A 26,785-nucleotide genomic window follows, 5' to 3' on the forward strand; every position below is an offset into this window, starting at 1 on the left:
TCCAGCTATAATCTGACCCTTTGATGCATACTTTTGCAGAGTGTATTACATTGATAGATTTACATTTTCAACATAATTTCACACATCATGTGTATTTGTGACAGCGACACCGGTATCGTTTTATTGACCTGATTTGTCGTTGCGGCTGGTTTGATCCCATCACAACATTGTCTCTGGTTTTATTTTGTCATCCAATATCCAATCATAGTTCCACCAACACATTATAAACATGATCCATTATTTATAATGGCACACTTTATGGCAATAATATTGTACTGAGCAAGGGGTTGTCTTAAGTTTCAAATGTGTCTCCATCATGTCGCACAATAATTCAGGACATCACTTTGTCATGGTGTCATGGTGGCGTGTCCCGGTGTGTGTGGGGAGAAAATATCTGGAGTTATCACCAGGGGAGAATCACATGACCAATGTGTCCTGGTCAGCACAAAGACATTTATCAGATGGATCGTCCCACCTTCCTCACCTCCTATATCAGCCGTTATGACACTTTGTGGGCTGTGCTAAGACTCGTATTACCATGTAATGAATTAAATCATCCATTTGGATAGTTATTTATCAATATTATTTCAGTTGTGTCCCTCTCTATCCACTAGCAGTCTCTCACAGTAATGTTCCCGCTCTAACCACCACCGCTGGCTTCCACAGTGTTTCTTTGTGTCTTTTCTCTGCATGTTACTGAACACATGACATTGTTGCCCCAGATTATGTACTCCCCTAAAACCTCTTTCCAAAGCCTAATTGTGAGAGTTGGATTAATGACTTAATGTCCACAGCAGTTCACTCTCATGACTCCTGCTCTGATACCAGTTTCACTAAAGCTCCACATTTACACTGTAGCTTCATTTCACACATCAACAATTCTCACTTTCTGAATGCCAAACTAATCCATTTGCAGTCCCCCCCCCCTCTACTATGTAGCGATAGTATATACAGTGTATATACTAAGCCTTTTAAGAATCTCGCTCTCTTCTAATGTGTCACCGATCTGTATTTCATGTTGTAATGAGGTAAACCAGTAACAAACTCCTTTAAGGAATTATTCACTTGCCCGGTCGAGCCACTCAAAAATGTAAAACATTTTTACTTGCCTTATACAACTTATTTAATTTATTTGCGGTTATCAAATAACAACAAAGACTAAAGTTAACTGCCGTTTGTACTGTGGGAAGCGAGATTGCTCACTACTTCCATCATCAGCTCCGGAAGAGAACGATATGTACGGTTCTTTCTTACCGCTTGCCCGATGGGGAAAGTGAGTTGTTAGATGTACTTGAGGTGGACCAGCTATTCTCATTTCAGTGACGAGACTCTGTTCCGAGTTTAGCTCAGCTTTACTGCGTTGGCGCACGTATGCTTGCAGGTGAGCTTGCCAAATGTCCCCGTCCTGAGGAGCGCTCTCCACGCCTTCTCGTGCACATTGTTTTTACTTGAATCCTTCCTCTGAACGCCAAGTTCCTTTTTTATCTGGAGCATCCACCACAAATAGCTGCTGCTCCGTCTCTACGGACTCTCTCATATGGTAATTACTCTCACTGCCAGAGGAGGAAGACAAAAGTTCCACACTCCAGCTTTAACTGTGAATCTCAATTTCTCAAAACAAGCATCATTAGATTCAAAGCAGTGTGTCAACATTGTGTTGTGTGTGTTCCTTCTTAGAGCTGGTCTGAGAGGAAGTTTTTAATTTAGTTTCTACAAGTGTCTGACTTCTGGATGGCCTCCCCTGACCGCTGCTTAGACTTGATTGCGTTCAAAGACTTCTGTACTTAATCTTTCTCTCTGTTCACTGCTGTGGTGAAGTGTGTCAGTCCCTCCTCATGCCCCATCACAGTAATGTCACTAATCACACTTTCTTTCTTTCCCATACTTTGAACTACATTTGGGCTTTTCTTGGATTGGCTGCTGTGGTTTTGTGTCTGTATCCAGGAGCTGAGAGGAATATTATACTGTCACACACTGTACACTCAATTAAATACTTAGTATTGAATATGTTCTAATTCTTAAGAACTTGAGTGAACATTAATTATAAAGAAGAAATAAATAAATATGTCCAGCTATACTATTAATATTTATTTCTTGGAATAAATAAATGGAGTGATTCCTCACTGTTTTGTAAGAATAATAAGAGCGTTATCTTTTGAATAAGCCCAAAATCATGCAGCAAATGGTTGAAGAGCAGCTTTCAATTTACTTTAAGTATGTGGTTTGTAGGTATTTTCGGGTAAATTCGCCCACACTCTAAGAGGTTTTAAGGAAAAGATTGCATCATGTTGCTGTGTTACATTGTCAGACATAAAACACACCTGTTTACTTCTAGTGATGCCTGAACTAACACGGGGACAGACCCACATTAGATAACAGAGTCCAGGCAACAAAGGCAAACAACATGTTTTAGCCCCCGGCTGCTGAAGCTGAAGCTGCTTCATTTCCTTTCCCTTTCTTCTGGTTCCCTGTGAGTTGTTCCCACAGTTCCAGATCTCCTCCGGAACTTTCTCTGGAGGGGAGAGAGGAGGAAGCAGCAGGGGGAGGGAAGCAGGAAGGAGTAGAGCTTTTCTTGGCGCAGAGAGTTTGAGGCCAACTTCACCACAGCCAGAGATGGTATATTTCTCAACCCAGACCTGGCACTGACAGTGGAGATAAGATCACAGGCCTGCCACAGATCCCTGAGGAGAAATGTACAGTAACAATATATATATTGCTTGATTACCAGAACACTAGAAAGTATATAAAATAAAGTGTGAATGAAAAGTATTAAGTTAAGAATCTAGATATAATAATATTATTGGAGTATAATAAAAATAAAAGTGAGGCTAAATATGCACAGAATATTCTCACATTTGAGAAGCTGCGACCGTCACTTGTTTGGCAATTTTGATGATAAAAGACTTACAGTAATCAATACACAAAATAGATGATTTCTTTTCTTTCGATTAATTAATGGACTAATCCTTGTAGCTCCAACCAGAACACAGTTTGAGATTACAATAAAGTGTGGACACACTTCTAAAGTGTTGGACCAAGTCTGGTCCTGTTTCAGTCAGCTGGGGCTTTAATGTTTTTTGGTAATATTTACAACACCTGTAATGTAAAAACGGTCCAGATATGGCGATCAAACCATAACATATTGTGCGGTGTCATGAGCGAGAATGATTGTATTCCTCTCTATCGGCAGTTTTATGTGGTGCGTTTAGTCTCTGTAGGTTTTAACAATCCCAAGGTCTGTATGTGGAGGGAGAGCATTTACACAAAAGGGATTCAGGATAAAGGAGAAGATTCCTGCAAGTGATGTTGCACGTATGTAACCCCCTGGTGGGTGAGAGAACTGATGAGTGGTGAAAGTGGCCTGCTGAGAGTGTGACCAAGAGAGGATCAGATGTGCAGTAAGTGTCAGGCTTTACTTGCTGGAATAACCCTACTGATACTGGTCCTTGGACATAAATCCAATCCAGTGTGTCTGAGTGTGTGCTTGTCTAAATGTATGTTAAGTTTCCTACGTTCAGAGTCTTTGTCTGTTCTCACGGCCATTTGTTTTTTGTTTCACATAGAGCTGCTTCCCTTTCAGCAGTAGAAGTAGTTTTAGTCTCGGTCATGTGCACCAGCTGCCCAGCCTCTCGTTGGTTCGATTAGGTAAAAAAGCAACGGTTCTTTTGTTCCCCAAAGGCAGCGCAGCATGTCTGTCAATGATTTCTTTGGACTGTTTTTGTGTTCTTAAGTTAAATTCTTTAACTTTTTCTGATCAACCTTTAAGATTAATTTGATCCTGACGGCTGATCCAGTTCTTCCTGTTGCTGTGTTCTTGTCTCCAGGCTGATCAGTGACTGGAGAGGATGATCCTTCCCTGAATCTCCCTGCTCACAACCCCCCTTTCCCTTTATCCTCCCCACTGTCTTTGTCCACAACACCGCCTCCATCATGAACCACACCCCCAGCCCCCACCTGTCCGAGGGCGGTAAATCCGTCGGAAGTGGCCTACTGTGCAGCCTGGGTCTGGGGTCCGACAGGGGCATCCGCTCCCCGGACAGCCTCACTCACTCCCCCAGCCCCACCGGAGGAACCCCTAGCTCCAGCCCCCCTCTGCTGCTGTCGCCCGGACTAGGTGGCTTTGGGCTGGTATCCCTGGGGGCCATGGGCGAGATAGCCGGGGCCGACTGGGAGAGCAGGGAGGAGCTCAGGCTCAGGGAGCTGGAGGAGGCTCGGGCCAGAGCGGCCCAGATGGAGAAGACCATGAGGTGGTGGTCAGACTGCACCGCCAACTGGAGAGAGAAGTGGAGCAAGGTGGGTGAGGTTACTGAAGTGTATACTGAAAAGCTGTGAATGAGCAGCAATGCCTCTGATCATTTCCATCTTTTTGTGCACACAGTTTCATAATTCATGTCAATATAATTGTGCTCACATTTATTGAAGCATATGTGCATTTTACAGGTTTTATACTGATTTCACTCTTGACTTCATTGTATTGATGTGCTAAGTTATTTTGCATAATACTTTGTTTAAATAAAGCTAACTTTTTAAATCAATAATTAATTAATACAAAATATAAGTTCAATTGACAAAATAAATGATACTTCAAATGATACACTGTTGTGAACCTACTGCTCCAGATTATCAGTCAGCAAAGTCAAACATAAGGTTGCACTAATTAAACTGTATTGTAAATAAACTAACCATAAAATGCAATTCAACTAATATTAAATATAAAAGATTAAAACGAAATCAAAACAAACATAAAAACAACAATTTAAATAGGTTGGAATAAAACTAAATGTATTATATTGACATATATTGAAGTATATTGAATCAATTTTCTAGCTTTATCCGTAGCTCTAACATCTCACAGTGTTACTCAAAACTCAGCAAACTCCATCCTCAAAAAATCAACACTGTCTTAAAACACTAGACAAAGCATATTGACTTTTTCAATATTGAACCTAAACCAACACTTAATGTACTGACTAACAAGTATTGTGTGTATCAGCCTGATTTATATTCTTCCTCTGTGTCATAGAGCTCTATTGTTGTCCAAAAACTATTAGAAACGCATCAATGAGCCACACTGTTGCCCTGGGTGACATTCCTTCTTTACCATGAACAGCTACAGCACAAAATGTGGATTGATAAAAATAGTCCCCATCCAATGAAGTATTTCCTCCTGTTTGAGTAACGTTTGCGAACAAAACTACAGTTTCCAGCTGTGACCCTTTTTAATAATTAAAATGTGTATTCCTGACTTTTCTTTTTTAAAATGTTATTTCTTCAGTATTAGTTTATCTTGTATCGTCTATATTTTTCTCAGGTTCGTGCAGAGCGTAACCGTGCACGTGATGAGGTCCGTCAGCTGAGGCAGAGGCTGGACACCCTAACCAAGGAGCTGACCAGTGTTCGGCGAGAGCGGCAGGAACTGGCCTCCGAGAATGAGACACTACGGCAGGAGACGCTGCGCCTCCGAGACGACCACACTCCTGACAACCAAACTCCTGACGCTCCTCCTCCATCTGCCACTTCTCCATCTTCCTCCCCTGCACACCCTTGTGGTACTTCCTCCTCCTCCTCTCCATCTATACCTCCCTCCTCCGCTGCCTCCTCCTCATCCTCCTCTCAGGTCCACACTGACGACAAGCCGGACAGGGTGGGGGAGGGACCACCAGGGTCTCCAGAGCCAGAACCAGTGAGGGATGTCGACTTGGAAAGACAAAAGATGGGTCTAGAAAAGGTGAGTCTGCGGTGCACATTTAGATAAGAACTGGTGTCATTGTGATTCAATGTTTCTGTTGACACAAACCTGAGAACAGAAACAAACAAAGCAAAATGACATCAGTCGGCCTACAGCAAATATTATTGCTTTAGATATTATTGCTTGTGTTAACGGTACCCCTGTTTTTTAGCAGCACTAGCACCTTGCTTGCACTGTCTGTTGGTCTGTCTGTCTGTTGGTCTGTCTGTTGGTCTGTCTGTCTGTTGGTCTGTCTATTGGTCTGTCTGTTGGTCTGTCTGTCTGTTGGTCTGTCTATTGGTCTGTCTGTCTGTTGGTCTGTCTGTCTGTTGGTCTGTCTGTCTGTCTGTTGGTCTGTCTGTTGGTCTGTCTGTCTGTCTGTTGGTCTGTCTGTTGGTCTGTCTGTCTGTTGGTCTGTCTGTCTGTTGGTCTGTCGGTCTGTCTGTTGGTCTGTCTGTCTGTCTGTTGGTCTGTCTGTTGGTCTGTCTATTGGTCTGTCTGTTGGTCTGTCTGCCGGTCTGTTGGTCTGTTGGTCTGTCTGTTGGTCTGTCTGTTGGTCTGTCTATTGGTCTGTCTGTTGGTGTGTCTGTTGGTCTGTCTGCCTGTCTGTTGGTCTGTCTGTTGGTTTGTCTGTCTGTCAGTCTGTTAGTCTGTCTGCCTGTCTGTTGGTCTGTCTGTTGGTCTGTCTGTTGGTCTGTCTGTTGGTTTGTCTGTTGATCTGTCTGTCTGTCTGTCAGTCTGTTGGTCTGTCTGTTGGTCCAGACTGAAATGATCGCAGCAATCCTTTAGATGGATTGCCACAAATGATTAACCTCCTTTAGAAACCCTCTTATCTTACTTCTAGCGCCACCATGAGGTTGACATTTGTGGTTTTAAATTTCAACTGAAACTTAGTCAGTTGAAATTTAGTAATCCCTTGTTGTAGTGAAAAATATTGTCAACATGCTTTCAAATTTATTGTTAATAGATTTGTATTATTAAAAGACAGAAAAAAGGGTCTTTGGGGAAATGTTTCTCTTTGACTGGAGGGACGAGCCTGTGTTCTACTGACAGCAGCTGGCAGCTTATTATCTATGTAGACCTCAAACAGCAGTGCACTATTCCCTGGTGAATGTTTGGTGACTCGTTCAACAAGTGAAGGTGCAGGACAAGAGCCGTGTTCATGACTGTAAATTAGATCAGAAGGAGACTTTAGCAGAAAAGCTAATGTGTGTTGCTGTGGCACCTTGATTGTGTATCAGTCTGCTGTGTAGCTCAGTGTGTCTGCTGATGGTGAACATGCTTAACATCATTTTGAGCATGCTAGCATGCTTCAGCATTTAAGCTCAGCCTCAGAGTTGGCATGGCTGTAGACTTTAAGCCCGTGTATAGACAGACTTTAGCCCAACGCAGAAGGCGCCAGCAAATAAACAATGCTTTGTCCTCATTGTACATCCCATTGCAATATCATCCGGCAAGGAACTGTAGTTGCCAATCAAATACGGGCATGCAGTTATTCCTGTTGGATGTGTTGGACGCTGTATTTCTGCTGTTTACCTTGCAGTCATTGTGGCTGAAGATAAAATGATTTCCAGAGTTTTAAAATCAGTGCAGGGTTTTGGTGTCTTTAACTCACAGATCTGGTAATAGCACTGGACTCACAGCATGCAGCCTGAACAAAGCTGTTTGGTCCCTTAATGTTTGCTTTTTGGCCCTCAGTAGACATTTCACATTGTCTATATTCACTCTCTTCACATCCTATAATCCATATACATCAAACAATCTGATGTTGATTTACTAATCAATATGGATGTTGAAACACTTACTTAATTAACTTTAATTACATTATTTGTAGATGAATTCCGTTGAATGTATTTCTGTTAAACAACTAAGTACATCAAGTGTGATTCAATTAGTAGTTTATGTCATTTATCAAGCAAAGCTGACAAAAATGTTCTGTATTTCATATACTGTATATCTTTGGGTATTGAACTGTTGGTTGGAAAATAACAAAGATGGGATCTTGTGGTATGGGAACTTCTTTTCTGACATTTCATAAACAAAAGGACTAATCAAAAGATTATTGACAGATGAATCCATAATGAACAACTTTCAGCTGTAGATCTTATGAAAATCAGCTGCCTTTTTAACGTTTTTGTTTCAATGTTTAATATGCTAATATTAATTAGCATGGGGCTGTGTTCTGTGCTGCTGACCTGCTGGATATCAGTGTGCTCGTGTCCTCTGCTGCTGTGTGGACAATGTGATCTGAGCCTTAGAGAATGTAGGCCATCACGGCTGCTGGGTCTCCAGCGCTGTTGGATCGCTCAACAAAAGTGTGTGTGTGTGTGTGTGTGTGTTGGAAAGGGGTGTCCTATTTAGAGACACTAGCAGTGTGGGTACCCAGATACACACACACACACACACACACACACACACACACACACACACACACACACACACACACACACACACACACACACACCATGCTTGCTTATCCCTGAGGGCTCAGTGATGCTGCAGTACTTCTTCTCTGTCAGGCCTGTTCAGTCCAGAACATCCTGAACCTAAAGCATAGCTGGTTCTTCACAAACACAGGCCTGACCTGTTGCCTCGTTCATACTGACAGACAAGATACTCAGGAGAAGAATTCAGCGTTGTATGGGATGACTGGGCTCATATTTCAGCCATCAGCGCCTCTGAAATGATCTGTGGAGGCCATTTCATACTGAAAATACAGTACCAACACAGCCCAGGTGAAACTTCTGGAAGTCAAATGAATTCCAGCCCTACAACATGACCTGACTCAACAGTATGTTGCGGTGGGGTTCACTTTATTCATCCAGATGTTACATTCAAAAATGAAAACAATTTAATATCATTGTTAATGTCATACTTTGTTTTTACTAGTCTTTAAGACACATCATTTCCCTCAAGCTCGGGACCATTGCAAGTTAAACACCCGTAGCTTGACCTGTAATAGGGGTCACCATACATAAGTGTTATCCTGTAAGGTCCTCTCAACAGCTGTCCCAACAACAGTCCCTCGGGTCAGGTGTAAATCAAAAAAAGAAAGCTCCATGGCTTAATTTACAAATCCGCAAACTAAAACAAAAGTCGAAAAATCTTGAAAGTAAATGGCGTTCCACTAAATTGGAAGAATCCTGTTTAGTCTGGTTAGATCATCTTAAAACGTATAAGAAGGCTCTCCGTAATGCCAGAGCAGCTTATTACTCTTCCTTAATAGAAGAAAATAAGAACAACCCCAGGTTTCTTTTCAGCACTGTAGCCAGGCTGACAGAGAGTCACAGCTCTACAGAGCCTTCTGTTCCTATATCTCTCAGTAGTGACGACTTTATGAGTTTCTTTAACGATAAAATTATAATTATTAGATACAAAATGAATCTCCTCCTGCCCTCAATTGGTAATGACTTAACTTCAACCTCCGGAATTTCAGAAACATCTGTAACTCCTGAAATATATCTAGACTGTTTTACTCCAATCAACCATAACCAACTAACTTCAACAATCTCATCGTCTAAACCATCAACCTGTCTTTTAGACCCGATTCCAACTAAACTGTTTAGAGAAGTTTTACCCTTAATTAACACCTCGTTATTAAATATGATCAACCTGTCTCTATTATCTGGCTACGGACCACAATCCTTTAAAGTAGCTGTAATAGAACCACTTCTTAAAAAGCCTAGTCTTGATCCAGAGGTTTTAGCCAACTATAGGCCGATATCTAACCTTCCCTTTCTTTCTAAGATCCTTGAGAAAGCAGTCGCAAAACAGTTGTGTCATTTTTTACATAATAATAGTTTATTTGAGGTTTTTCAATCTGGATTTAGAGTTCATCATAGCACAGAGACGGCACTGGTGAAAGTTACCAATGACCTTCTATTGGCATCAGACAAAGGACTTGTCTCTGTTCTTGTCTTGTTAGACCTCAGTGCTGCTTTCGACACTGTTGATCATGACATTCTACTACAGAGACTGGAACATTGTGTTGGCATAAAAGGAACCGCACTAAGCTGGTTCAAGTCCTATTTATCTGAGCGATCTCAATTTGTATGTGTTAACGATAAATCCTCCATGACAGCCAAAGTCAGTCTTGGAGTTCCGCAGGGTTCTGTACTTGGACCGATTCTATTCACCTTATATATACTTCCTTTGGGCAATATTATAAGGAACCACTCTATAAACTTTCATTGTTATGCGGATGATACCCAATTATATCTATCAATTAAACCAGACGAAACCAATCAATTGGCTAAACTTCAAGCATGCCTTAAGGACATAAAAACATGGATGTCTAGCAACTTTTTGATGTTAAACACAGACAAAACTGAAGTTATTATACTTGGCCCTAATCACCTCCGAAACGCATCTAATGACATAGAAGCTCTGGATGGCATTAACTTGGCCTCCAGCACCACTGTAAGGAATCTTGGCGTCATCTTTGATCAAGATCTGTCGTTTAATTCCCACATAAAACAAATCTCAAGGACTGCCTTCTTTCATCTACGTAACATTGCAAAAATAAGACACATCCTGTCTCAAAATGATGCAGAAAAACTAGTCCATGCATTTGTTACTTCAAGGCTGGATTACTGCAACTCATTGTTATCAGGTTGTCCCAAAAAGTCGCTTAAGACTCTTCAGTTGATCCAAAATGCAGAAGAAGAGGGCCAAACCATCCGGGTTTCCAGGGTTATGTTGTTTCTCCACTAGTGGCGTGGCTCTATGGACGCCAATGTCAGGCTGTTGGTCGATCCACCACTTTGGTACAGATTAAAATATCTCAAAAACTATTGGATGGATTTTAATGATGTTTGTTAGTGAATGAATCCTAATGCTTTCAGTTTGTCCTAACAAAGACCTGCCAAAGTATCCATCAGCCTCACCTTTGTGTTAAGTGCTAATTAGAAAATGTTGGCAAGATATCACTAAACTAAAATGATCAGCATAGTAAACGTCACACAACATTTAGCACGGGAACCCCCCCCCCCCCCCGAGAAAGGCAGCCTCGTAGTTGTAGTGGGGAAACAAAACGTGCAGTAAATATAGGCCTGCAGAGAACCAAAACCTAAAGATTAGAAAAAATCAAGCAATTAGGCTTTGCAAACAAATCGAGGACGAACGTCGCGGTCTGTGCTCTGCTTGCTTTTGTCAGGATGCTTTTGTTACTGTTTAATGTTCTTTTGCCTTGTATATGTTTTCTGCTTCTTTGATTTGTTTTTATCACGTTATTTTCCAAGGCATATTTTGAGTTTGAGTAAAAGTTTTTCCTAGGTAGGGTTGGACCGTGACGAAAGTAAATATTTTGTACTCACGATCCGTTATATAATTATATATTATAATATATTATATTCTATATTATTTCTCCTCTGAGCTTGTTGATCTTGCTTTGCTCTCTGTGACTGTGTGAGTCTGGAGGTTCAGCTGCAGGAGCTGCCTGTGTATTGAGCGGCTGTCTTTGTAAACCGGCTGCTGAATAAACACAGATTGCAACTGCAAATTGAATGAAAAGCACAGTACACATTTTCAAAAGTACTCAGTAAATCTGTCCCTCTAACAGTACTACACACACAACACTGCTTTGACCTCCTGTGTTTTCCAGGCACTCTGGATCTTACTGGGCTTCCAGTGAGTGTCTATAGCAGTGGTAGACCCCTCTCATTCTTGGCAGTTGTATACTCACAAACACACACACACACACACACACACACACACACACACACACACACACACACACACACACAAATATATGTGTGCATGAGCTGCAAGCACATACAGAAGGTGGCCGTGAAGCAGCAGTGAATAAAAATAACTGACACTGCCTACCAGATTTGACCTTCAACAAGCTCAGGCAGGGTTTCCATGGTAACACACACACACACACACACACACACACACACACACACACACACACACACACACACACACACACGAACATTGAGGCTGTGGCTAGCTGGTACCCACTTACAGCCTTATTTCCTGTCTCCATCCATTGTTCTGGTTCTCACTGAGTACTTCCACATGTGGCACCGTCTGGTTGGTTTTACTGACATCTGTTATACAGCAGGTCCCTCTGTTGGGGATTACCTGCAATGACAGCAGCAGCATCATTTCAAAAGGTCAGGCATGTAAGGTTTTTAAAAGGATGTCACGTGCTTTACATCAGTCACTTGTATGTGAGATCATCAGAAATTGGGGAAAGCCTCACTGCACTTTTCAAACATTGTCAGAGTATGTGTGGCTATAATGTTTGCTTCGGCTTGTTACTGATGTCTGACACGTGTTAAACCAACAGCCTGATCATGACATCCGTCTGTCAGGTTTGAAAAGGTGTTGGCGTTGGATGTGAATCTCCTAATTGATCTTTCTTCCTAGTGGAGGCTGTGAGTGGTTTTGGTCAGCTGATAGTCCCTGGTTCATTCAGACAGGGTCCTTGCTGTTCCACTGTTTCCCAAAGTGGCACGGGTCAACCCCACTGGGACCCGAGCAGGGCTGGAACTAACTATTACTTTCATTGTGGATTAATCTGTCGATTCTTTTCTAGATTATTGCATTGGTTGTTTGGTCTATGAAATATCAGAAATGGTGAACAATGTTGATCAGTGTTTCCCAAAGCCCACAACTCAAAGATACACAGTTTACTGTCATAGATCGAGTTAAGAAACCAGAAGATATTCACATTTAACAATCACGATTAGAGTATTTAGACTTTTGTTTTCTTAAAAAGTGACTCAAACCGATTAATTTTAAAGTGAACAACTAATCGATGAATCTTTGCAGCTCTAACCCGAGTCAGCCCGGCCCAAATGAAAGTGAGTGAGTTGAGTCAGGTAGAGTCTTCATGCTGCCACAGCTCAGGATCAGCGCTGATCTTAATGACTGCAGGAGCTCTGGGCTGCTTTATTTCAAACAACTGCCACTAAATACAATTCTCTCATAGGGTCCATCATGTTTTACTCTTCAACCACAGATATCTTTACAACTCTCAGTCACAGAATTAAATATTTATGAGGAACTCTTGAAGAAGCGTGCAGCATTATGGAGCCTGTGGGAGACAGAGACCTCACATCTTACATCTGGCAGAGGCTGAGAAGGATGTCGGGAGGGGAAACATTTGGGTTTTTACTGTTGCAGTGCCATAGCGGATACATTTACTGTGTGGGGAGGAGGAAAAACTCTACATTTCCAATTTAATTTCTGTTAAGGCCATTAAATGAAATGAGATGTGAAAATGTTTGGTCTGGAGAACACACCCATTACTTTCAGGATTCCTGTTGGCAGAAACCTGAGATGATCTGCTGGATGAAACTGTTGGATTTGCAGCCTTGTAGGGAGGAACAGAGCGGAACACACTGAGCACAGAAAAGAGAAATATTGTTGAACAAGAGGCCCATATTTCTGGCAACCTCTTCAAAATCACGGAGGTTCACATCAGTCCATACAAGAGATATGGGTCGTTTGGAATGAGACTGAAAGGAAGCCTTAAGCCTTAAGCTGATTTGTAAGTTAAGGAATGTTAGGAGGGCAAATGTTTCTCAAATGATTATTGCAGGGGCCTGGAGGAAACAGCGGACACACAGAGCCTCATACAGCACAGCATTCTGCTCCGGGGTGAATATATATTATTTATATTCACAATGACTGGATGTGTTTGTACTTTTGTTTTTGGCCAAAACTGCTGAAAAGCCTTTGACAGTTTGGGACAGACATATAAAATAAAAGGTGCGGTCACACCAGCTTTCAAAACGTAAAGATTCTGTAGCAGAATGGAAGCACTCTCATGCTCACCCATTTAAACCTCACGCTAATCTTTTGTGACCAGTTCAACTTGGACACATGAACTTGCAGTTAGCAAACTGTCTTGACACGGTGGACCTGAAGAACGGAGACCAAAGGCGGAGGCAGCTATCATAGCCTGTTAGACAATACTTTGCACATTGTTGCACAAATCTACTACTACTTGTCAGCCTTTTCATTTTACAACAGATATATTGTACATATCTTTTATGTTATCTTTTATGTTTCTTGACCTTTGCAGTACTTCCCTTTTAGTTTTCTCTCTCTTACTGTGTTTATTGTTGTGCACCAGACACCAACGCAGAATCCTGGTATTTGAAAAGCTAGCAGGCACTAAAGTGTATTGTGATTGTGAGCTGTGCTGCACCATCTGTCAGGACCAAGTGCTCCACTAAACACTGCAGTATGGAAAGTGTGTTGACCAAACAAACTGAGAGCGCTCCCTTCTGTCTCCAGCTCTTTATTGAATGTAATTATGTGCATTCCTGAGTGCAAAAGGCCAGAGGACAGTGAACAACACGTTTTCATGTTGGATCCACGTCCTCCAACTCTTGACCGAACAGTTGCCAGCTTGTGAACAAGCTATTGAAAAGAGGTTACGTGTGTTAGCCGACATTTTGATGAGCAACTTGGACTACTTCCAAATACACTCACGAGTTGTCCTGGGCCAAAGTCTTACTACTTTTCCTATTTAAATTGAATTTATATATTTTTCACTCATTACTCGATCACTTTATCTGGCTGTTGGATTTTGTTTTGTGACGTCAGTAATGCACCATAATATGCCTTCTATCAACAAACTGCTATTCTGGTCTGATGTTCTCCTTCTTCTCTGTCTCCCGCTCTGTCAGGATTTGGAGGTGCTGGATTCAGTCCTGCGGTCCCGGGCCCCAGACAGTGACCCTCAGGAGGCCTGGGAAAGTCGCGGCGGTGTTAACCCATCCACTTCACGCTCATCCTCCGCTCTGAGCCGGCAGGAACGCAGCAGGCAGCTGTGGGAGGATATTAGCACGGTGGAGGATGACTCCAGCAAACTCAACGCCCTGCAGCTTCGACTGGACGAGTCCCAGAAAGTCCTGTTGAAAGAGAGAGAGTAAGAGAGACAGAAGTCCAAACCTGTCTGCCTGGCCTGCAGCATGGACATGCACTGTGAACACTTGCACCATTACACAATTAAATTACCCCCCCTTTTCAAAATCTGAAACTGGTGGAAAGTTAGCTCCATTTGATGATACTGTCATTCTACTCCACTACATTTATAATGAATTAAACATTTCAATAGTTGAAGTTAGCTCCACCACCCCCTGCTTCTACACTATAGTGTTACAGTAATTATAATGCATCTGTAATAATAATCTTGGATAATCACGTGACAGGCACACTGGCTGGTGATGGACTGACACATCCTCCTCACAATGTGCTTTACATCATGCAGCATCGCTCTCTTAACAACACAGCTCAACAGGCATCATTCATGCAGAGTCATAAAGGCAGGTTGTAGATGGTGACTGATATCACTAGTGATTACAAATAAAGACATTTGCTAATAACCCGCTCAGGAACTATAATAGTATGATTGATTGTTGAAAATCACTCATGTCTTTGTGTCTTTGTGTCTTCCCCAGTGACAAGCTTGCACTGAGTAAGAGCATTGAAAGGCTGGAGGCTGAACTCACTCAGTGGAAATGTAAATATGAGGAGCTCAGCAAGACCAAACAGGAGACCCTCAAACAGGTGAGATATCCCTGAGCACTGAAGAGTAAGTCTGTGTGGATCTCCTGCTTTACACTGACATCAGGTCACTGCTGTAGCATGATGCAACACCCTCTACTTTATGTTTGGGCAGAAGGGTCTCCTACATGTTGCACAAACAGTATAAGTGTGTAGTGTTTGATCAAATACGGTTGCGACTGACTGCAGGATAAATGCTTCAGTTTAGACAGAGGTCAGACTACCTTGAATTCTCAAAGGGTAGTTGGAGCCTTTATTTACTGTTGAAGCCTCTGAGCCTCCACAGGAAGTAGAGCCGACTCTGGCCCCCGTGTTTCAGCCCGCTCCGGCCTGTCCTCCAGCGGCACTCCAAGGTATTAATAAGACCCCGACGTCCTCAGGGGAGGCTTATCCCTGTGGAAGCCAACAGTCAGCTCCTTCGTCTTGCTTATGTTCAGCTGCAGATGGTTCAATATAGGACTGTGCGATATATGGTTTCCTCATCGACATCGCAATGTCAGCAAATGTATTCAAATGTCGTGCTACAAGTTTTTGCTGCGTGATACAAAAGAAAAAACTCCCAAAGTGTTATAGCGTGTGCAGGTTTCTCCTCGCAGCAAACCCATATTCTCAAATCAAATCAAATTCCCTCGCTCATCGACGTAGTTACAAAATGCTCGATGTGGACGGGAGGTGAAAACCTGCCGCATGGAACCTCCATGACAGGCTGTGTCCTTAAAGAGCTCTCTCTCCCTGGACCAGCATGCACAATGAAATGTTGTTATACTGTGTCAGCAAAACCTCTGATATTCCACATCACAGTGACTTGTCAATACATATTTGAAATATATCTTTTTAAGAATGTTTTTAATCATTATGACCAAAAAAGAAAAGAAATATAATAAGAACAACATTAAAAAAAGTGTGTTTATACACAGATGCATACATATATTAGCTGAAGTCTTTCCTCTTAAGGGTGCTCTCCAGCTACCTGCATGTAACACACACATACTTACTACTGACTGAAGAATAATCCACTGTCATAGCAAAGTGTTAACTTATTTCATCTTAAGTTATGTAATTATTATCATCTGAAGAAATACAAACCAGATGATGATTATTTTAGAGAAAGTTACAGTAGTTTTGCATATTGTGTAAAACGATAATAGACAGAGCACATGAGGAAGTGTGTGTCTTCTGCCTCTGTGTCTGCCCCCACCCCATGGTAGTGTGTGATACTTTAAATGAGGACACAAAGCAAACACTTTATCTGTTATATTGTATCTCGTAAAAACTGCATAGGCTGCTTTGTGTGCTTGTGACTGGGGCTCACGAGGACAAAAAGTATAGCTGTGGGGTCTGCAGGGGCCCCCGTTGGTAGGATGAGGGTTAAACATAATGCATTCATTCCCCTTCTATTCCTTCCTCTGGTGCTGTGATCTTCTTTCATATGTATTCTGAAGGTAATGTCTTCAAATACCCTCAACACATCTCAATGCACTGTTAAGTGTGGCCATGTTTTGGCAGTGTTCCACCACTCGGGGGCAGTCCAGGCCTGCAGTGAGGAGAGGCATGGGGAAGCAAACACAGGTGCTATGGAAAGACTTGCCGAACAACAAATAAAAACAGCAAAGGGAAAGAAAGGAGGGCATAGGTGAGAAAATATGAGAGAAGTGTCGATGGTGTGTGTTTAAAAGATAAGCAGCGTAGAAGAGATGGAGATGACAGCAGGATAGGGTGAAGTGCTGAAGGTGCAGAGGAGGCACAGCAGAGATGCAATGATCAGATAACAAGGATGGTAAAGGAGGTTGGGTCATCCTTATCTGCACGCTGTTGTCCTAGATACTTCAAGATCACAGCGTTGGTTCCAGAAACGGCCACGTTTTAAGAAGGAAAGGGAAATAACTGTGTAGATATCACTAAATGTCAAGCACTTGCAAAGTTTCAGAATAAGCATCGTTGTTAAAGTACATGTAGCCAGGGCACACAGCCCAATAACACAGGAATAAGTGCCAGATTGAAAAATGATCAATTTATTACATATTCAATAGATGAAAAATGTGAAAGAAAAGTGATGTTCGGTGACATCCAATTTATTTCCAGCTTGGATTAAAGTTAGTCGGGAGCAGTTTGGTTTACCCTTCACTGCTGTCAGTTAACCTGATGGGTCATGAAACATTCATGGCAATACAGTGTGCTTTAAATAAGCAGCATCTAATGCACTTAAAAGATATTAATGTGGATCCTCCAGCTTTACTCCAGCACACCTTCTCGGTTGTCGTTGTAGAGTTGCACCTTTTAAAAACAGGGGAAGTAGAAGGAAGGAGCGTTTGTAATGGTTAAATACTGCCAGATATCAGTGGTCCTGCAGTGTTGTCTTAAAAACATCAACAATAAAGGCCAAGATAAAAACATAACCCTTTCACGTTGTGTCTTATTTTCCCTGGTCCTTACACACTGTAGCTCAACCTGGTGAAGGAAATGCACCAGGATGAACTCGGCCGCATATCGGAAGACTTGGAGGACGAACTGGGAGCCCGAACCAGTATGGACAAGAAGCTAGCTGAGCTACGAGCTGAGGTGAGGCCACTGGAGAGCAGAGGAAGAGGTGTAGGGCGGAGGAGGAGTAAACAGCAGCCTGGTGGAGGAAAGAGCAGGCGTGTTGGGTGATGGAGCACACAAGATGTCAGCTCTTCACAAACTAAACCTGTCAAATCAATGGATCAACCTTTTTCTTTCATTTCTGTATGTCCCAGTTTGATTTTTGTTTTACCTTTTTTTTATTTGAAGAAACTGAAGACGAATCTGTGTGCTCATGTTTTATTTGCTCTGGCAGATGCAGTCTAATCCACCTCCACTTTGGACAGATTTCCAGCAGCCTGAGATCTGCCCGGCCAATCACAAGCGTTTATCTTATACGACCAACCAACCAGCTCATCTCTGCACACAGTCTGTTCACAGTATAGCCTGCTCACTGGTCGCTCAGCGCTAAGTCACATGTTGATAATCGTTTGATTACGTCCCTTTAAAAACGAAGATGAGCTGAGAGGAATATAGTGCATTAAAGATTAAACCAGTTCTTCAGTGTTTTGGCTTGTGAGCCTGACAAAAGGCCCCGTGGCAGGTTTCACAGGTCAGAGTTTATAGCAGTTCCACCAAAGAGTGACTTCTCCTCTAAACTTCTCACAATGATCCAATATTTCAAAAAAATCAAAGATTACGCCGCATGATATTTTGTCTTACTTCCTCTCACATGAATTATTTCATTACCTCTCAGATTTATCAGGTGACCCTCTGAGGGTTAAAACTAACTAACTAGCTAAGTGTATAAAAGTAATGACAACAAGCTTCACCTCCAGTATTAGTGTTGACAACACATTTCTTCTGCACAACGACTACTTTTACTTTTGATACTTGAAGTACATTTAGATGATAATACTTATATAAGTGAGTACTTCTTCCACCACTGAGCACACCTAGCCAGACCCACCTGTAACGAGAGTTGGTGTGAAGTTACTTTTCAATGCAGTCACAAACATTTCCCGGGGTTTCCCTTGTAACTACGGTTCTTCACTGAGCAGCTCCATTTGAGCTGGTGTTGATGGAATACAACCTCTTCTCTGATGTTACCACCAGGGTTGATTAGTACACCTAACATACATTTATCATTTCAGTGTCCTCAGCCTCTCTTCTTTTCTGCTCTCACCGTCTCTCTGCCAGATGGAGAGGCTGCAGGTGGAGAATGCTGCAGAATGGGGACGCAGGGAGCGCTTGGAGACGGACAAACTTGCCCTGGAGAGGGACAACAAGAAGCTGAGAGCTCAGGCTGAAGACCTGGAGGAGCAACTGGCAAAGAAACGTCGGCAGGCTGCCTCTGCACTCGACACCGACCTCAAGGCCATCCAGAGCGAGCTGTTCGAGAGAAACAAGGTGGGCAGGACCATTATTTGGACGTCCCAGTGCTTTAACCATGATTGTATCGTCAATCCTTCCGTTCAGGTCTAGAAACTATTATGGAAAATTCCACTTTATTACAATTTAGGTCTTAATTTCATAGTTTTTGTTTTAGCTATCATAACATTGTCCTCACTAAAGGAGCCCAATTGTAATGTAACGGAGATTATCCTTTAAATACCACAATCATTTACTTACTACAACAACACATACACACTGATGAGGCGTCTTTACAGGCTAGTGGAGTGCGCCCTGACCTTTCTGTGTGTGTGTGTGTGTGTGTGTGTGTGTGTGTGTGTGTGTGTGTGTTTGTGTGTCTGTGTGTGTGTGTGTGTTTGTGTGTCTGTGTATGTGTGTGGGTGTGTGTGTGTGTTTGTGTGTTTGTGTGTCTCTGTGTGTGTGTGTCTGTGTGTGTGTGTGTGTGTGTGTGTGTGCTCTTGCGTTACTAACTGCAGCAATAAATTAGCCTGAGTGTGTGTGGTTCTGTTTGAGGAAAGAGAGATTTATTGTGTTTTGTGTATAGTGTTGAAACCATTGTATTGATCGGGACAGAGAAGGAGAAACAGGGCAAGTGATTAAGACACTGGACACACACACACACACACACACACACACACACACACACACACACACACACACACACACACACGCACACACACACACAGACACACACAGACACACAAACACACACACACACACACGCACATGTTGGTATAAGGGGAAACATTTTGGTGCACTGAGTTCATTCTTCCTGTCAATGACACTAAGAACATTTTGTACGGTACAAACGTTGATGCTCTTCATCACTGAAACATTTTTACATCATCTTCATCCTTTGAGTTATACCAGAGCTAATTGTGCCGCACAACATTTGAATTAAATCTGGATCTAAACAGATCAGTATAGTTTTTATAGACTAATCTCACATAAGAATAAAACCAGTTTCATTATTTGATTTTATGTTTGTACATAAGTTATTGAAATAATACATTTATTGCAGGGATCTTCGAAGGCAAAACAAGACGCACATTTCTCTCTCTCTCTGTTTCACCTGGTGCTGCTGTGGTCTTTATACTTACCTGATGGCATACAGGACTGACACAGACATGTTCAGGTCTGACCTAGTAACACTGCCGGTGGGACTGTAGTATAAAAGTGACAGATCATCAGATTAACGTAAAGGGGTGCATGTCTGAAAGGAGCGTAAGACTCTGGGTGTGGTTTTGGCCATCGTTTCATCACTTTCATCACTTGTGATCTCCAGGTTATTAGCTGGATGATGATGAACATTGTGACATCACTGAAAGACTTCTGACAGGGATAGAAACACAAGCAGTCAGGTGATCAGGCAACAAACTGTAAACTTCCATCAGTGATATTGTAGCTGATGGAAATGATGGGCAAAGCTATGAATGTAAGACCCAAATTGAAATGAACTGGAAGTATTCTCTAATGCACCCAAAGGCAGGCCTTTAACTCAGGAAAGACGCAGGCTTGACTACAGCCTGCCAGCCGAAGGAACACAGGATGCTCTGCCTCAGGCTCACTGTGGGACCCGCATCATTACCCATCAAACAGAACAGGTGATCTCTGTGAACACATCATAAGTGATCCAAGTGATGAGGGATTCCAGGGTCGGCAGGCCTATGGCTATTCACCATACAAAGGCAAGGCGACTTTATTTGTATGGTACCTTTTTAAAAACACAAAAGCAATGGTGAGGCTGTGTTTTACATAAGGTAAATAAATGCACTAGAATAACATTTAAAAAAGGGAATTTAAGTTATTTAAACTACTAACTGACTGTAATTATCATAGAATAATAAACTACCTAGAGATTCAATAAAATACATTTAGATGTCTTGTTATGACACCTTTGGTCACCAGGTGGGGTTGTTTACCCAACATGCACCTCTCTTGCAGGAAGACCTACTGTGTTACATCCTTGGAGGTTTCTCGACGTTTCAGCAAATGGATCGGCAGTTTGTAGATATATTTACTGCAAAAGTTATAGTTCTAACTATGAAGTGGTTTCATCCAGCACTGAGTCTGACCTGCACATGTGCTTTATTGTCCCAGTGAAGAAATGGATAACTCAATAAAAAGATTTGGCCCTAAAGAGCGAGAGAAGTAAGATGGTGAGCTCTCGTCTTCTTAAACGGCCTTATTAGCAGCGGGCTGGGTGGCACGGCCGTGCACTGGCAGATATGTGTGTAAGTGTTGGTCAATGTAATGGCCTCCATTACCACCTATCCCACAAGGTTATTTATGAGGCTCTCAGGCTTATTTATTGCTGCAGTTAGCAACGCAAGGGCACATGTGCACGCACACACACAGGGTAAAAATTGTAACTTTCAAAGAGAGAGAATAAGTATTCCAAACATTATCTTTGAGCAGAAAAGCAACAGAGTAATAAAGCTCAGTGTTAGAGGGAGGAGGAGGAGTTGGTGAAGAAAATGAAGATCAAAGAGGAGAGAATGGCAGATGAAGAGAGGGAGAAGGTGAAGAAACAGGGAGCGGTGCTGGTGGAGGCAAAAGAAACCAGCGTGGCCTAACTCAGTGAGAGAAATAAACACGACAGGATGGACTTAATGTCTGTCCACTTTTGGGAACAAAGGCAGGGACACCAGGATACCTTACAGACCAGGCATTGCTTTGTTGTTTTGGTGGGTATATTCACTAATGGTAAACGGAGTGCATTTGTTATTTATTGGCAGTCACATCCCGTTTCCTCACACAAAGTGCTCTGCTGTGCTGTTACAGGATGATCCCAGAACAAGTTGTAGTGAAGGCTCTCTTCTTACGGCTCGGGAGACGCTAGTCCAGCCGTAGTGACGCAATTAACAAACAGAATGGAAAGAATAATCACCAAAACATAAAACAGCGGATTTCTTAAGCAAAAGGCAAATCCTTGTACAAATGGTCGCATTAGTTGTGTGTGCACTTCAGAGTATAGTGACAACAGGCTGCGGAGCCACAACAACCAACAACATCTCATGTAAGACATCATGACACTTCAGAACATGGACAGTAAACAGTGGTCATGGCATTTAGGAACCCACCACCACAAACAACATTGTTAGTAAATAATATTGTTAGTTGGCACAGCGGCCTCTTAAATTTTCAGTGATTTATTTATTTGAGTCATTCTGCAGAATTAAGGTAAACATGTGGTTGGTCAATGCACAGATTGACCGGTAATTCTGCAGGATCACCCAAATAAGCCTAACATACAAGCAGCGGTGGCCTTAATGAAACCTCTGCCAAGCAGCAAGCAGATGAACTGCCTCTCAAAAGCCTTGTTTCCCTGCACCATTAAGCTCTGGTGTAGGTCTTTCTTTGCCTACTTACTCTACCTTTAACTTTTCATTTTAAAGTTAATCTTGAAGGAATAATAGTGTGGATAATAAATTCTTAACGATGTCCTCCTCACTTGCAGCTTCCTTCGTGGACCAACAGGCTAGCTAGCTCCTTTCAGCATGCTTTCCCGTTTCTACTAGCTTGTGATTGGTGTTCCCTACAGCGGGCGAAGCTCGTTATAAAGTCAGCGATCTTATAGCCCAACCGTTTAGGTTGAAGAGTTGATTGTTCAATTTAACTGTCTTTTGAAATGAGTGTAATTGAATTGCTGTTGCTCGGTCCTCTGTACATTTACAGCTGGACACCAATCACAGATGAGAGCAGAACATTTTCTTCCTAGCAACAGAGGCAGCACAATTCTGATAGGGTAACATTGGGGTAATTAATTTAACCCTTTGCATTCCAACACAAACTGAATAGGCAGGTTTGAAGGCTTTATTTCCTCAGAAACATTTTGTTAAAATTTTGATTTGTCAAATTATGAATTGATAAAATAAAAACTGATAAGTATTTAAATGTATTGAGTATCGTAGACCCTCCCTGACGCTTTCCCTCTGCATTGCAGATTTAAGTGAAGCTTGTGACATGCAGGTCACAGTGGTGGTAATTGGTACTACACACAAACTGAAATATTGTGTTTACAGATGCTACACATGACAAGCCTTCTCTACAGTCATTTCATTATTATATGTTGTATATGTGCACATAAATACATATTCATTTAGTATACAGACATATACTATACAGTATGCTTTCTTGTCTAGGTCCATACTCATGTTCATTCTTGGTGCCTTTATTAATCAAACCTCTAATATTTTTGTCTTATCTACGTCTCTTTTCATTTTCTTCTTCTTTTATTGAGCTGATCTTTTCTGACCAATTTGGTTAAAGCAGTGCCTATAAGTCGTCGTCGTCGTCCCCCCCGTATCGCTCTTGGGAAGCCCTGATTATAAACCCAATTATGTGTGTGTGTGTGTGTGTGTGTGTGCGTGTGTGCGTGTGTGCGCGCGTGTGTGTGTATGTGTGTGTAAGGAAGAGAGACTTCACTGTCCAAATTAAATCTAAATTCAGTATTGCAGAGGGGGAAGGGAGAATTACAGTGAGTGTGTGTGTGTGTGTGTGTGTGTGTGTGTGTGTGTGTGTGTGTGTGTGTGTGTGTGTGTGTGTGTGTGTGTGTGTGTGTGTGTGTGTGTGTGTGTGTGTGTGTGCATGCAGGAACATGCGAGTGTATTCACCAGAGTATAAATGAGATTTGGTTATGTACATCAGTTATTTCCGCATCTGATTCTGTTTTCTATTTCATTTTGTTCTTACATTAAAGGACCTTTTTGTCATAGTGATGAATGTGTAAATATATTTCCTGGGATAAGCCTGTAGTATATTTGTGTGTGCGTGTGTATTTTGTTTTAGTGGAACAGATGTAGCAGCAGACTTCAGGGTCTCTCCAGTCAAGGAGAAACATTTAACAGTCAGTGTGGCGTAACACACACACACACACACACACACACACACACACACACACACACACACACAGACACACACACACACACACACACACACACACACACGTACAGTAACACACACATACACATAATTGTGCTTTTGTGTGTGAGCATACAGACACAGATTTGGCACAAATGCATAAACCCATAACAGAGTATTTAACACACACACACACACACACACACACACACACACACACACACACACACACACACACACATATAATGTATATGTGCAGAGGCAGAGATGCACATATTCCTGCTCATAGATCATTCAGTAATCCCTCATGTTTAATAGAGTCAGGGACTCCCAGCCTCTCGCCCTCCTCCCATTCATTTGTCAGCCCCACCCCCTCCCCCTCTGCCCTCTCAGACATTCATAGCCTTGAAATGATAAAACTGCAAGGAACATTGAGCTTTCTGGCCTGTGTCTGCTTTGAGGCGTACAGTAGAAACCTTCATTTCGTCAGGCCTTTTGTCTGACAGATTACAGGCCAGGGACGGCACCAGCACTGTGTGTGTGTCGTCCGCCACATTTTCACATGTTGTGGATAGAAAGGCGTTGACGCTGTTTTCCTCGCTCAGGTGTCTGATAAATAAATAAAACGTTTCTACAATTGTTAGAAACGTTTAATTTATTTGACTAGCTGGCAATAATGGTGGTGGGTTTAGTTTGTTCTTGTTTGTACATTCAGTATCTCAGGAGGATATCTTTGGATGTCCTGTCGGCGAAGTAGATGACACTTTAATTAACCTGTAGAAAAACTGGACTGATGAAGCTGTCCAGAAGAATATGGGGGAAAAGACATTAAACTACTAATTACTATAACATAACTGTATGTTTTACTATTTATTATTATGATTCTATATTAAATTAATGTCTTATGTATTTAAATTTGAGCACATTGTGCATCTTTAGACACTAACTAATATTTTCATTATTGAATAATCTGTCAATATGTTTTCAATTGATTATTAATTGTTTAGTTTTTTACCAACCTAAAGAAATTGCCAATATTGAAATTAAATCAACTTACTGAAATTTCATTTTCTATTTGTCTGCACATAATGTATGAACACAAATGACATCATTATTTTGTAATTCTTCTGTAAACTTAAATGTTCATACTGTTTGAGTAAACAGTGGCCAGCTGATCCAGGGAATGACTGAGCCTTTTACAAATAAATGATTGAGTCAGAAGGTGGTTAAAAAAGAGAGATGGCGAACACATTGTTTATTTATGGTGTTCTTTGACAATAAGAGAAATATAGAATAATATCAGACTTATCCTTTCATACATAATTCATCTGTCGGAAGCAGAAAATGGTGCGTCAGACATGTTGATAATATTTGTTCCTTTAGGTCTTTTTCTCATGTGTAGGCTGCGCTGTCTATCGTCTTTGTTCTTATGCTTACCTTTATTGTGCTGTAAAATACAACCCCTCCAATTACCCCCCCACTTCCCCTGATCTGTCTCCTCATCCCTGTCTCCTTCCTAAGACCTCCCCCCCCTCCTTTTAATTATTCCCTCCTGCATTACCCTGCTGCTCTCTTTGTTTGATCTTGCTCTGGGGTTACACAGGTATTTGTGTGGCATTTAGTCATTTAGTCTTGATTATCAGGTGAATATTCTCTGTGGGGGAAGGAGTCTACGTGCCACCTCGTAAGGAATTGGTTGTTATTTGAACAGATAAATCACAAACTCTTCTTCTAATCAAAAACACTATTACTACTGTACATGGAACACCCTCAGTGAGAATAAATACAAAATAAATCCCCCTACCAGCAATCGGTGAGTATAAATCTCAAGGAGTGGAAGTTAAAGCTAATTATGTGTTGACAGCTAAAGGAATCAAATGTTTAATCCATAATAAAGATAGATGGTGGATCAGATAGAGGTATGAATAAATAAGTAAAGGGCATTTTCCGCTCCTTGATCTGAGCTTGTCTTTTATTGTTCCTGTAGATATCTTATTGCTGTGTAAAAGCAGAAAAGCTTTCTTGGAAGCTGCTCGGTCTGGGGAGCCATTAGGCGTGAGACAGCAGAGAGGGAGGCTGAATCAACGCCATCAAAGTACATGAAAGGGCAGTGAGTGACAATGGTGCATTATTGATGATGCCATTAGCTCCATGTGCAGACTTTCCTCAGCCAACCCTAATGCAAACCTGTAGTGCTTGTTGTTGACTCAAACCGGACCACAACCACATTGACCCAAAATCAGAGCCTAATAAATAGATGAAAAAAACAACTTATTTGTAATGGTTTGGAACACAATCAGATGTTAGCATGCAGACATGCCAGGCCATGATACCCACGTGGCTCTCATCAGGTCATCTTGGATGTTGATTCTGCTCTTTCAGATCCAGCTCCAGGTTTCTTCTCTCTTCAGAAGGCAGGGGGAGAGAGCATCCCTAGCTCCTCTGTGCTGTACTACACCAGACCTTTGTTGTAATAAAGCACATCTGATGTTACTAAAGGGAACCTTTACCAACAGCCTCATTTCTGTGTAGTATTTTGCATTTATTTTAGCAGGATATGTCTCATTGAGATTAAAAATCTCTTTTTCAAGAGTGTCCTGGCCAAGATAGGCAGCAGCATAGTTACAGACAAAAAAAAAATCACAACATTAATTAAAACATTTACAGACAGAGCGTTCTGCTTCAATGTCTTTAAGAGTTGCTTTAAGTCTGTTCAGAGAGACCAGCTCTATGAGTTTCAGCTCATTCTGTAGC

General features: G+C 41.8%; 1 protein-coding gene across 2 annotated transcripts in view; it reads left to right on the forward strand.

The window, feature by feature from the left end:
* Positions 1-26,785, forward strand: part of ccdc102a (coiled-coil domain containing 102A) — a 68,483-nt gene that overhangs the window by 25,581 nt on the left and 16,117 nt on the right. For both annotated transcript variants that reach the window (XM_029428567.1, XM_029428569.1), the window contains exons 2-7: positions 3,825-4,293; positions 5,312-5,728; positions 14,377-14,618; positions 15,151-15,259; positions 17,699-17,815; positions 18,956-19,165. In XM_029428567.1, the coding sequence (XP_029284427.1) occupies positions 3,931-4,293; positions 5,312-5,728; positions 14,377-14,618; positions 15,151-15,259; positions 17,699-17,815; positions 18,956-19,165 (1,458 nt within the window). In that variant the 5' untranslated portion in view covers positions 3,825-3,930. The remainder of the gene's footprint in view (positions 1-3,824; positions 4,294-5,311; positions 5,729-14,376; positions 14,619-15,150; positions 15,260-17,698; positions 17,816-18,955; positions 19,166-26,785) is intronic.

This window comes from Cottoperca gobio, chromosome 3 (assembly GCF_900634415.1).
Source record: "Cottoperca gobio chromosome 3, fCotGob3.1, whole genome shotgun sequence".
Lineage (NCBI taxonomy): Eukaryota > Metazoa > Chordata > Actinopteri > Perciformes > Bovichtidae > Cottoperca > Cottoperca gobio.